Genomic DNA, 14,530 nt, shown 5'->3' on the forward strand with positions numbered 1-14,530 from the left:
TTATACTTCAATGTTCATAATATAATGTAACTATCTTTTTGATGTTTCAACAAAGACCATCATAATTAATATTAACAACTGTTCCTACTTGTCTATGAACTCAAAACATAATTTGCAATTAGGTGTTTCCAATAAATTATTATAAGACTAATTCACTCATATTAGCGCTGAACCAAAAAAATAATTAACAAATATCATTGACAATTTTTCATATTTCTTATATAATCCTGCATGATGTCACGAAGTTTAAACTTTTGAATTTTCCCAGAGACTGTTTTTGGAAAATCGTCTATGATCATAACGTGGTTTGGAACTTTAAATCTTGCGATCTGTTATAATATGAAAAAAAACTTGTTGAAATGTATATGAACTCTTATACAGCTCTGCATAAACCCTTAATATAATAATAACACTCACGTTGCCATTGCAATAATTTTTTACAGTTTCTTCGTCAATGGTAGATCCTTTTGTAATTTTTATAGCGGCGCATACTACTTCACCAAGTCTCTCATCTGGTATTCCAAACACCTTTTACAAGAACAACAAAATTATTAAAAATAAAATTTTGGTTTTCAATACAAACCTGTGCTTGGATAATTTCTGGATGAGATTCCAAAAAATACTCGATTGCCTGCGGTTGTATGTTTTCACCGCCTCTGATTATAATGTCTTTAATCCTGCCCGTCACCACACCATAACCATCTTCACTCATAATTAAAATATCACTAAACATCAAAAACAAAATATTATTACTATTATCATTTTCATACGTAGAAAAAAATAACGTTTCTATAATAACTATAATAGATAGGTACCCAGATTTAAGCCATCCGTCGTCGTCTATTGCCTTTTTCGTCATTTCCTCGTCATTCCAGTAGCCAGGCATAACGTTGTAGCCTTTAAACCAAACCTCTCCAGGTCTGCCCATCGGTACAGTGATCCCATTTTTATCCACAACTTTAGCCTGGATATAAAGTATAGTATTATACTCGTATTACGATAAATAAATCATATTGAAACTTTAAAACGATATATTATTTTATAAAGAGTAATGTAATTTTTATATTTCAAACGCATTTGATATAATTGAAAAATTGTATTATGAAATCTTTAAATATGAAGCTTTAATGAAACGTTCATAATGATTATACTATACATTCGTTATTATTTTTTTTTTAATACATGTTTATAATGCTTTATAAAACGGATAAATACATTGGACGGCGCTTTGAGTAGTCAACCTTGCACTAGAAATATGTATAATTGATCTATAGTTATAACGTTTAAGGGGTTTATAAATGTATTAAAATCAAACTTGGCACTGAGTAACTATATTAATATTATAGTTTATGAATAATAGTTGTTAATTGGTTCTGGCAATACATGGCATTACATAGTAATCAATTTATTCAGGAATTGTGATAAATAGTAATGAGATACAAATCTCATTCAAGTCAATAGCATTCAAAATATGCAAAATGTAATCTACCTAGCATGGTATATTATTTTCGCTTGCACAATATTTTAGACGATAATGCATGTTCATGGCTGTCTTATGTTTCTATTTTGTATTAGCATAGTTTATTTTTTTTATTTGTATGTATTTTTCACAGTAATACAATTGTAAGTTCGTTTATATATACATATGAATATATGATAGAGCCGGTGTCTCTGAAAAACTAAATGACCCTAAGCCACCTCTTTGATGACGATTTAGAACTGTTTGTATAAATTGTAATTAAATACTATTAAATATTATAATGCATGCGTGCTTAACTAATAAAATCCTAGTAAAATTTTGTTTTCATTCATCGTTGTATGACGATGTTTAGTTAAATATGATTAAGAAATATAATTATTATTTGATACAATTCCTTTATTTATATCCCGGACCCTAAACTACTTTACTGTATATTGACCAAGATGCGAATTCGGAAGATTGAACCAGGAATGCACTGTGTTAAAAAAAAAATCAACAATCGCTAGTACCTACCAGTTATGTTGCTCGTTGCTTGCCAACGTTGACCCGATCTCGTGATTGACACAAGATTACGGATTCGTGTATCAAAACATTTTCGGAATACATATTTATTACATTAGATTAAATTGACTATGCAACATATTCGATAATAATAACCAAATGTTTACTAAAATTTTCTGTTATTAACTTTACATTAAAAAAAAAATTCGTATTTTAATGTACCTACCTACTCAAATAATTGTTTATTGGTGTCTTCATTTTAACTAAAATTCAATATTATACAAGTATCATAAGTACCTACCGAATAGTTACTATTATTAACTGCTATAACTAATAAAATGTAGGTACCTTAAATTATTAATTTTATATTTATATTTTTAGATTCTTATTTATTTACTAGCAAAATAAAAAATGTAGCATTTATAGACCGTATATTAAGATTTTTTAGGGCACTAAATTCACAGCTCTATTTATTACAATCTCAAATTGTGAAACGACATTCTAAGTACATACTATAAGAAGAAAAAACTGCAGAAATCATTAAAACAAATTAATATATAAATATATACTGTTCATTAGTTTATTTTTTCCTATGTGAGCACCAATTCAAGGTGAACAACAAATATCTGCAAGATATCACAAATAAATAGCATATCTGTGTTTAATTTCATCTACAACTTACTTCAGAGTGATCGAGCACTTGACCAACTGTAGTTAACGCTTTGTGTTCAGACTCATCGACATTAGAAAGGAACACAATAGGACTCGCTTCTGTCATGCCGTAGATCGACTAAAATCAAAAAAATTGTATAGATAATATAATAAATAACATTAAAATATACACATTTTAAAATATAAGCCAAAATGTAAACGTTTGCCCTTATTATCGTAAGAAAATATAAATTAAACTTCCTTAATAAACATAGAATTATACTGTTATAATAATATATTTTTACTAAGTACCTATACCGTGTAGGTAAACCTGTTATTTAATTATTGAGGTAAAAAAAATCTTTAAGTTTATTTTTAACGCGTGTAAGTACCTGAAGCAATAATTATTGCAAAATAGAAAATGTGTTTGATCATATTTTAGTTCCAAGGAAATTTAACAAGAACATTACATGGTGTAAAGTGTCCATTTTTTTAATTATTATTATTATTATTTACCAACAGATCTGTATACACAGCAATCGAAACCATCACGTTTTATCTTATTTTTGAGTTTTTTATTTTTACTCGTGATTTTAATTTTGTAATAATATATCCTAATTATGAACATAAATATTAATTTATCTAATTTATTCCATATTATTCTCTTCGTAAATTAATTAGTTAACAATAACTTCACAATCAGATATGTTGGAAAATAGCCGGGACAATAAAAAAAAATATCTAATATTTATTCTATAAAAAAATTCCCGACCTAACTTTATTTTACTATGAACATAAAAGAACTTATTTTTATTTAAAATGTGTATCATACAAAATATATTTTTAATAGTATACAATTAGATTAAACAATTAATATTAATAATGTAAAATTGTTACAGCCAAAAAAAAAAAGATTATAATAACTGTACTGAAAACCAAATTTAACCCATATTAAAATTTAAATCGACAGAAAATAGTTATAAAATAACCTATAGGTAGTTAAAATTATATTATTGATTGGTATTTAATTTGTTCACAATTTACAAAAAACAATATCTATAAAAATTATAACTATCAAATTGCCCACTTCTATTTCAATATTTATTTTTTAAACTAATTATTTGTATGCTTTCATGTTTGTTTGATTATTAGTCCTACTTTCGGAAATTTAGAAATTATGGCTAAGGTTTTAATTGTCTTGAAGAAATTCAGCTTAATACGTAATAGTTTATTATTAATTATATTCAAAACATACAAAACAAGATATTATTGTAATAATTACAATTTATTTTCGTGTTGATTAATTCATTTGCTATTGTGCTTTTTAATGAACTGCAAATTATAGATCTTCTAATCTTACAGTACAAAAGCCAGAGAAATTGATAAAGGTTTTATCTAATTTGAGAATCCTGCTAGTCATGAGTTCTTGTTACATAAATTCCAGATAAGGACTAACAACGGGTCATTGAACTACCATTTCATATTGATAAACATATTAGTTTTTTCATTATAGTAACTGCTTCGGCAACTAGGGCCATTGGCTACAATAAATTTATTTTCATCTTTAAGTTAGGTGGTGTATTGTTACATTAGGTTGCGGGGGATAAAAAAAATAGAATGTAAGTACACAACATAAAATAAATACATAGGTACACACATGAATATTATATTGATATTAGTTTATAATAATTGTAAAAAACTGTATGCTATTCAAAACATTTAATTTCCTAGTGCTGGTGATTTAAAAAAAAATTTTAATTATTGTATTTAAATTGTTTAACTATTTACTCCTAACTGTTTTTTATTTAATTATTATTTAAAAAAAATTAAATTTATATAATATAATATTAAACTAAAAAATTTTCCATAATCTGTTTACATCATAAAATATTATATCTTTTAAATTAGTGATTTAATTACTATTTAAATGCTCGTTATTTGTGTTAATTTATCAATACTGATATTGTTTTTATGTTAACGAATACCTATAAGCTTGGTATTAATTATGACGTTTGTAAACTCAACTCGTTAATTTTAGTAAGTTGTATAATGGACTGCAGTTTGTTATAAGCTCAGTACCGATTTTACGAGCAATGAAATGTTGATGTATTAGTTGGTTTTCGATTTAGTAAAATGTTGAAGGTACATTATGTAAAGTTCGCATAGTGTTTACTTTTGAAAATCATTTAACATTACATAAAGAACAACAGAATGAGAAGATATAAATCTCATTATTTTCTATCAAAAAGAATTTTTAATTTATTTAATAAATTTATTGTGTTCATATTATTGAAAAATTTACGAAATTGCATAATTGGGTTTGTTTTTGATTTCAAAATCGTGATTATATAATCATGAAATAATTTATTTTTAAATAGTACACCATGATGATGCATATTATATAAATTGATATTTCGCTATTTTTGTACTTTGTAAACGTAGTTGTCAGAAACTTTCGATTTTTTTAGTTTTACACAATTTATGTATGCACATTATTTGTTGCTTTGAATAATTATTATAATAAACGTAATAGTTTTATCAATGCAAAAATATTATCGAATCGGAATAAACAATCGACCTTTTTAGTATCTGCCTGTTAATCCCGATCAGAATTTAAACACTTACCCATTGATTATTATTTTCAAACAATTATATTAAAAATGTATAATTAACAGATAATATATATATTATAATAAGATGCGTTCAAGAAAATTAAAAACAAACAGCGCCATTTTACTTTTTAAGGTTTTGAGTTTTAGTTATAGATGTTATACAATTGTATACAAAAATAGTTACGTACTTTGTATGTTAATCTGAAGTCTGACGGAATACGCTTTCCGTGTATAAAATGATATTATTATATGACATTATATCGCGTTATGTACATAATATATTATTTTGTATATATAATACACGTGTGTTTACTGTATACTTATACGTATAGTAAACAACTATAAGAAAAGTATCAATTTGCAATAATATTATATAACCACTCCATAGATAAACACGAGCTAGCCAGTCTATTTTAGTTGAAATTAATTACCTATATGCGATATTGTGATATACGACTATTATACGAGTAGGTAACTGCGAATAGATAGTACGCGGTGCTATGAGATGGAACATTTTAGTCTAGACGCTGTTGCGAAAATTCAATACATATTTCCAAATTCGATCATAAACTATATTTACTACACGCGTGAAGCGCTATAATACCTATTAGAATACGTTTTACTGCAATATTTCCCCTCTGGTCGGTTATTATTATATACCAATTCAATTTTTCGTTCTCGCCGTAGCGTATACGATTGAATAACTGCAAATTTAACTTTTCATTTGACCTATAATACGGTTTTTGTCTTTAATGAAGTGGAATATATCAATTTTTGCACTACGACTATTTTATCAGATATCTGTGACGAAAACGTTGCAAAAGATACCTCAGATCAAACGCATTCAAATTGTATATACAAATACAAGCACAGATCGTTTTTTCCCGCATAATAAAATATATTACCGCGATTCTTTTGAGATTGAATGTGGTTTTAATTTGTTTGAATAAACTGGGCGAACACAGCGCACCTGCGCATAATCCAATTTCAGGAGTAGTAAATGTATGCCCTTGATCCAATAGTTCTTTGGAAGCGTTAATCAAATCTATGTACATCGTTGGTGTTCCATACAAAATTGTACACCTAGATTAACATGATATACTACAAACTACATATTTAATTTTCTTACATTATATTGTTATATAAGTTTAAAATAAAACGAATTCATTTGTATTAAATAATTTACTAACATCAATTAAACCGTTTATGAAAAAACTAAAAAAAAAAAAAATTAAATTAATATAGGTAACCTATAAAGTGTATGTACACGTGATGATGTTTTTCTTCTACTTAAACAAATTAACATGCATGATGTATTATTACGTTTATTTTGTTCATGAATAGTAATGAAATGAATTACATTGAATTATAAATAAACTAATGTATAGGGGTAAGGTATAGGGTTTATTTATTTATTTTTATTTTTTAATAAAAATCATAATTTTAACAACCAATCGAGTGTATATTATAAATTAATTTATCAATACTTACTTTTCAGCAAAAATGGCCTTCGCAGATTCAATTGGTTTATAACCAAATGCTGGCAGTATCAGTGCACTACCGCTATTTAAACTTACCATAATGCCAATTACAGTTCCAAAAGTGTGAAAGAATGGAACTTGCAACAATATTCGGTGTTCCTATTTCAAATAAATAAATGAATTAATATATCAATACTATATAGACAAGTATAAGTATTAAACGTAAATGCTCATTATTTCAAATAATTTTAAATTACATATTATAACAATCAATTCATCATAATTATTCATAACTATATATACAGAGTGATTCACCAAGCATGCTCACTGCTGTTTTTTTTTTTAATTTTACTTAAAAATCAGGATTTTCAGGATTTAGTACGTATTTTCAAATAATTAGATAGTATATGTCACATGAGGAGTGTCCTGTGATCTTTTTTCAAGTAGAAATTGCCCTTCTTACTGTAAATGGTTAAGCATATGTTTTTTTGATTTTTTTGAAAATGTTGATATGTCAATTCGAACGAGTAATTACTGATTAAATTAACGTTGTATCCAAAATCCAAAGAATAATAACCTATGATATTATAAATTTGGAAAACATAGTGTTCTATAGTAACTAATATGGATTTATTAACATTTTATTATTCGTAAATATTATTAGAATAGAATAAGCATTATACTAAATATTACATATTAAATTTTAACCATTATTAAAGTGCTTTATCCTTGGTTATCAAAATTTAATAACTCAGAAACTATTCGTTCGAATTTCGATTTAGGTGTACTGTGAGTGATGAAATTTTCATAGTCCACAAAATAAAACTCATATTAAAATTTATCAATGATTATTATAACACTCAGTGCTGTCCAAAATTAAGTACCTTTTCCATTAACATCATTCTCTTGCAAAAGAAATAGGAGTTGTTCACAATATTACTATGAGTCAAACACGCTCCTTTCGGTGCACCAGTTGTCCCCTGTAATATTTATAATTATTATAGCGAAAATAACATATCAATTGTAAATACAGACTGCTGTCGTTCTAGTTGTTATAAAAAAAAAAAATAACAATCTGTAAAAAAAACATGTTCTTACAGAAGTAAATTGTATGTTGCATATTGCTTGAGGATTTAATTCGCGGCTAATTTTTTTCAAGTATGATGTTGATTTGATCGTGCCCGATTGACATACGTCCCAGTATTTAATGACTCCACTAGAATACAATAAGCGACACAGTGATTTAGTTGAATAAACTTAATTTCATTGACTTACGGTAGGTTTTTTTCTGTGTTCATCACTATAAACTCTAAATTAGGCAAGTGTCTAGTAGTAACTGGTTTACCATGAGGTTGCTGAGCAATTTCCGGAACAATATTTTTCAGTAACTCATAATAGTTTTGATTTGGGTGAAATTCGAGGGCAATCAGCATTTTTGCGTCAACTTTGCTCAGACAATGATGAAGTTCATTTTTCATATACAATGGATTTATATTTACCTACGTATCAAAAAATTAATGCTCAACTCGTTTTTTCGTATTACCTTATTCAAGTACAGTACCGAGATTGGAAATCAAACTTACCACAATTATGCCAGCTTTAATTGATGCTAATAATGTGATTTCCCATTCTACTGAATTCGAACCCATTAAACATAACCGGTCACCTGGTTTCATCCCAATTTCCAAAAGACCAGCAGCTAACTCGTCTACCTAATTAGTTTAATAAACACAATTTTTTCATATTATATTTAATTAATTTTATTTTTTATTGCTGAAAAAGATATGGTCCAAAATAATTTTTACAACCTCATGCTTAAGATCTGAGAAAGTAATTTTTCGGTTTTGATGTACAGAAACTATAGCTTCTCTGTTCGGATATTTTTCTGCCGCTTCATCAATCAAATTTCCAACGGTCATGTTTTTCAACGGTTCATGTTTAGGGCCTTTATAGTAACTAGGTTTTGGAATAATAGAAGCAGTCGATCTGTGGATAATCATGCAATTATAAAAATATAAAATATTCTAAGATTATTAATACTGCTTAAAATTACATTAATACTATAAAATAAAATTTAAGTACACGTATATTAAAGGACAATTGCAATAATAAAAGCGACATCTAATAATAATCCTTGAAATTATTTTATTAAGTTTACAAAAACTAAAAAAAATTAAACTTTTATGGACTAATCTATGTATATCTATATAGTTTTAAAATATTAAATTATGATAGCGTATCTTCATAGACAACTAACAATTAACATGTATACAACGAGTTAATTGCTTTTTGCATAATTTTAAATATATTTTGTAAATAAATATAATATATATTTGTATTTTATACATCCTAATAGTATAAGTTAGACTTTAAAAATTGTCCTTCAAAACAAGGACTGTATCGTGTTACGTTGAGGTAAAAAAATTATAATAATAAAATAAAGCACGTAATAAATTAAATCGTAGAATCATTAATGTACCAATTCAAACAACTTTATTATAACATACGGTAAAATATTATACTAGGGTATTACTCATATTATATTTTAATGAATCATCAGATCATCTTATAGATAACACATATCACAACCTAAAGAATATTATAACCTTCATAAAATTTTAAACTAAATTTAACTAAAAACTAAATATGATATATTATATAAATATGATCGTGAATATAGACAAATATTTCGTCTTTTCAAGGATTTAAAATAACTCATATTATTACAATAATAATAATATTTTGTTAACGGTTATGATGAGTTCTTAAAAATAAATATCGTTTAGTGTTCCTGTACTAACAACACAAGTAATTTCTTTCAACATTTTATCAAACTATACCTATTAAGTAGTACTTGTTCAAAAACAACAATGATACGTGACATAAAACCATTAAGCATAAATCATATTGTAATACATTTACACAAAACCATATTTGTCTTGTTTTTGGCGGGATGGGCCGGATGGAGTTATAAGGAAGACGCTTTGTGGGTAAACATAAATTATGCTTAACTTAGATAGTTGTACGCCAAGTGCATACCTATATATATATATATGTATTTGCAATATATTACATCGTTTTAATATGTAAAACGTTTGAACATGGTGATACTCGGAAATCGTAAACAAAGAACATAATAAATGTAGCCATGTAAGTAGATGACAAACCTTAATTAATAAAATACATCTCAATTTGAATTTCTAAATAAATATAGGGATAGGCATATGCATATTATGCTAGTTAATTATTATTTTAAATTAATAATCAACTAAATATTGTAGATATTCGGGTATTCTTACAATTCTGCAATAGATAATAGATATGATATTTAAAATATTATTTTATTATCTAATATGCACATATATTTTTTAGGTTTTTATAAACTAGTTTTAAATTTAACTATGCAACAATTTACCTACTTATTAATATTATAATAGATGCAGTATTAAACACGCCGCTTGCTTATCGTTAGCAGGTAGTAGGTACTGTTATTATTACTTATTACTATAGGCAATTTATAATATGCCTATTGACTTTCACTTAAATGTCAAGACAAATAGAGAAATTTATTTTAAAATATCATACTTTACTATTATAGACGATATACAATTAATAGAATGATTTGATTTTACTGATTAAATAACTGTGAATTAAAAACATAATAATAATGCAAATGTTTACTATCATTTTATCATTAAATAAATATATATATATAAGTACATACAAAATAAATGCATAACAATAATAGATGATTTTAATTAGTAAAAATATGATATTTCATATTTATGTAACCAAACTTGCATATTTTCAATATCAAAATTATATTGCCTAGCCTTTATTATTACGTGTATTATAATATTATAACAATAAGTTCAAACGTTATTATTTATATATTGGATTTCAAATTTTGATTTATACTTCATTGTTTATAACGTACCCTACCTAAATAAACGTCAATTTAATGTTAAAATAATGGTGTTTTTATACTTAAACAGTATTGAGTATTATATTATAATATACCCTTAGGTACCAACAGCCAATTAGTATATAGTTACCTACTATAATATAATTAATATCTCAACATTTTAATTAAACAATCGGAAATTTTTGTGATGCATATAGTATTACGATTCAAATACATCTTAGAACTGTATTATGAAAAGTTGCCTTTTAATATTATTTGCGTGTACAAGTACAACGTGTTGATGTATAACCCTCAATAATAAAAGTAAATTGTTTTATAAAATATATTTTATGTAAGATACATTATACGTTTATACATACCTATCTATTAAATTATTAAACTGGTATAGCTATATTCATAAATTCGTAATAATTTCCATTGTATTTTTGAATTACATTTTACACGTACCTACGTCATTACATTAGATACTAAACGTATGTTGTTATGTAATTGTAAAAAATCACTTTAAAAAATGTATTGCTATATAATCAATAATAACTATAAGGCTTTGTATAGCTGAATAGACAATTGTACCTAATAATTATAATATCGTTATAAATAATGCATTGAATATTATTTCTGTACCAATATTATAGTTAATATATGTTTATACACTTTTGTCGAGGTTTGTTATTAATAGATTAATTTCAGAACTAACTCCTTATACTCTTATATAAAATTGCAATTTATGCTTACTTATTTCCTTTTCCAAAATAATCTTCAATCATTTTATAGGCGTTAGGTTTATTCTTTATGTAGACCTGATGACAAACTTATAATAATTGAATACGATACGCACTGTAAACTATTAAATCTACAGTTGATTTTGTATCCAACTTGCAAAATTTCTAAAAAAATCAACTAACTATTGTGATTTGAATCATCAAATAAACTTATACACAAATGAAATACTGATCGAATATATTTCAACAAAATGTAGATCCGTAAAAAAATGACTAACTAAAACAATAACGTTCCATTGAAATTTAAATCATTATTTGTATTTGCATAGTAGTTACCTATTTGAAATTATAATTTAAAATTATTTATTTCTTGTTATGATTCACAGAATTCAATTTATAATGGTATTTTCTATAGTCCCCTAATTCTATGAATAATCAATATAGCATTACAAAGGTTGATTTTTAGAATTGACTTGACACACGTGTCAATTTATTATTTTTTTCTATAATTTTTTTTTTTTTTTTGCCAAACCTTGAGCATACCATCGTCTCTAAGTAAATTGACTTCTTAAGCATAAATACAAATTTATATAAGTTGTTCATTGCAGCACAATACAATTTTATTAAAACGTGTAATATATTACATATGAAATACAAATACATGTATAAATACTATATTATATAATAAATTAATTATACATAGGTATTTAGTTATAATATGTAGAAATATATAATGATTATGGAACTAAACACTTTAGCAGAAATTTTCTCAAATTACTTTTAAATTTAATTTAAATCAATTTTTGCAACTATATAATTTAATTTATTGGGTAGAACGTACTTGGTTGATCGGTACCTACCTATAGACATCATTAATTATATTTTAACACTGCATATTATATTTCTGTTATATTCAAAAACTAAAATAAAAAACATATTATTAGGTTATTTGTCATTTTTTCTCAAATATTTATGTCTATTTGATGTAATAACTCTACCCATATTTTCATGTCTTATAAATAAATAATAAGTGCCTACAAATTTACTTATGATATATTTGTATTATAATAAATAATAATACTTGCAAAAACTATAAATAAAAATGCATTTAAAAAAAAATTGTATGGTCACCAACACAAATAGGTACCCGGTACCTACCTTAATTAAATAATAAAAGGTAAGTTATTTTAGTACCAAAAAACAATTATAAGTGCTAATGTGTTTTTTCATATGAATAAATACGTGAAGGTATAGACTCGGATATTTTAATAATACAAAATAAATATTTTTAATTGCATAGGTATTAGTACTATTGACGTGACTGCCGTTTTTCAAATTTATTTGTATTTAAAATATATTTTATAAAATTAAGTTTATTATAATATAGATATAAAATAAGTCAAATAACTAACACCAATATACACATAGACTTAATAATTCCAAAAATGTTTACAGTTTTATCTTGTTTTTCTAAACTGATATTTAAACAATACATTTTAATATCAATCAACTTTCTACTATCGATAGCTCATTATGATTAACATAAAAAAATTTTGTTGTTAGCTTAACGAATAGGAATTTAAATATAGTAGTTTAAAAACGATTAATAAAGCATCAATATATATATATATATATCATACTTTAATGTATTTTGACATATTATACATAATTAAATATTTACGCATATTATACATATCCAATATTATATCTCTATTATGAACATGGCAAATCATCATTTTATAGTTTATATCGATCTAATTTCAGCATTATGCACAATACTACAATTTACATAAATTATAATTATCAAGCCAAAGGATGTAAATTGTAATTGTTGACGTAACGAAAGTATTATATAAGATTTGCACTCACAATCCTTTACATTGACTATAATATTTATTTTAATAATAATATGATTTAGCTTCACTGTCAAATTCATCAGAACTTAAACAAAAGATTAATTAATAACCAATTAATATTAGAGTAAAAATCGTTTTAAATACTTTTTTACTAATAGCCAGTTAGCATAGATAGTTAATAGAATAGATTTAACTTAACCTAATGTTTATCATTATCATTAAACTAATATTATTTTTTCTACTGCACGATTATACTTATTAAATTAATCCAACATTTTTAATAAACACCCAAATTTTAATCCAAAACCCGAGTAAATTGTAAAATATTTAATTATAACAAATTACAAATTTACTATTATAAATTATATTAGGAAGACTAATTTAATATTTCTATATAGTAATCAATATTTATATTGAAATAAGATAACAGCATAATAAACTAAATATATAAACTGTATAATATGTGTCAAAATAAAAACTTTGTACCCTAAGTTTCCTAACCCATCATTAGGTCATTGACATTTGACATACAAACAGTTTTGTCTACTATTTTAATTCGAATCGTTATAAACCTATTTTATACAACATCGCCGTAAAATAGCTGAAATTAAACATTGATATCCCACTCAATAGTCTAAGGTAGAACGTCTGAACACTGTTTTGAAATCAGTAGAAACATGATGTGGAATGTAGATACGATAAAACTAAAAAAATTTTCATAATATTATACAATTAGTTATTTCCATAATAAATCAAAAGAAAAAAATTTGTATCCTAATGATGCACTAAAAACCAATATACACACTAATAGCGGCTAATGACTAATGCAGTCTAGGCATTCTATTTATAATAAAATAAATAAATCAAAACACATTTCATTAATTAAGTATGCTTATTAGTTATTATTATGTTCGGCACATTAGTTATAATTTTATACATTTTGAATTTTACATAATACAATATTAATTACCTATAAAACAATAAGTCAAAAATAAAATAGACAGTTTAAGTTTAGTTAAGTTTCATATATCTTTTTGCGTGTGTACCAAAGTGTGTTTCGCATATTTTAATAGTTTATTATAGTTTGATTTTTTTTTATCTGTGAGGATAAGGAAGCAATCGTACAAATTATCTTCAGCATTCTTTTTCCTAATAATAGAAAAATTAATTTTTACGGTATTATTGCCAATATATTACATGTTAATGAATACCTACCTAGCGAAAAAAAATATTATGCATCCTGTATTTAATTGCTGTGTTTAAATACTAAACAATAAATTAAATATAAACAATAAAAAAAGA

The 14,530-nt window shown here is 25.0% G+C and overlaps 1 protein-coding gene across 1 annotated transcript; it reads right to left on the bottom strand.

The window, feature by feature from the left end:
• LOC132923144 (medium-chain acyl-CoA ligase ACSF2, mitochondrial-like) lies at window positions 1-11,651 on the bottom strand. Its single transcript, XM_060986978.1, has 13 exons — window positions 11,386-11,651; window positions 8,534-8,711; window positions 8,309-8,437; window positions 8,001-8,224; window positions 7,824-7,941; window positions 7,610-7,705; window positions 6,736-6,884; window positions 6,150-6,327; window positions 2,664-2,771; window positions 816-964; window positions 584-725; window positions 418-528; window positions 1-329 (listed from the first exon to the last, which is right to left on the bottom strand). Exons 1-13 carry the CDS (start codon window positions 11,415-11,417, stop codon window positions 195-197), a joined length of 1,749 nt encoding a protein of 582 aa, XP_060842961.1. The 5' UTR covers window positions 11,418-11,651; the 3' UTR covers window positions 1-194.
• Between the last annotated feature and the right edge of the window lie 2,879 nt (window positions 11,652-14,530).

The sequence above is a fragment of the Rhopalosiphum padi genome, chromosome 2 (genome assembly GCF_020882245.1).
Source record: "Rhopalosiphum padi isolate XX-2018 chromosome 2, ASM2088224v1, whole genome shotgun sequence".
Lineage (NCBI taxonomy): Eukaryota > Metazoa > Arthropoda > Insecta > Hemiptera > Aphididae > Rhopalosiphum > Rhopalosiphum padi.

Excerpts from the sequence above, each read along its gene's own strand:
- LOC132923144 (XM_060986978.1), bottom strand. The coding sequence starts at position 11,417 with ATGATTGAAGATTATTTTGGAAAAGGAAATAA. Across the intron at positions 6,328-6,735 it reads AAGGCCATTTTTGCTGAAAA|GTGTACAATTTTGTATGGAA; the intron begins GTAAGTATTGAT and ends ATGTTAATCTAG. Across the intron at positions 726-815 it reads GACGGATGGCTTAAATCTGG|TGATATTTTAATTATGAGTG; the intron begins GTACCTATCTAT and ends TTTGATGTTTAG.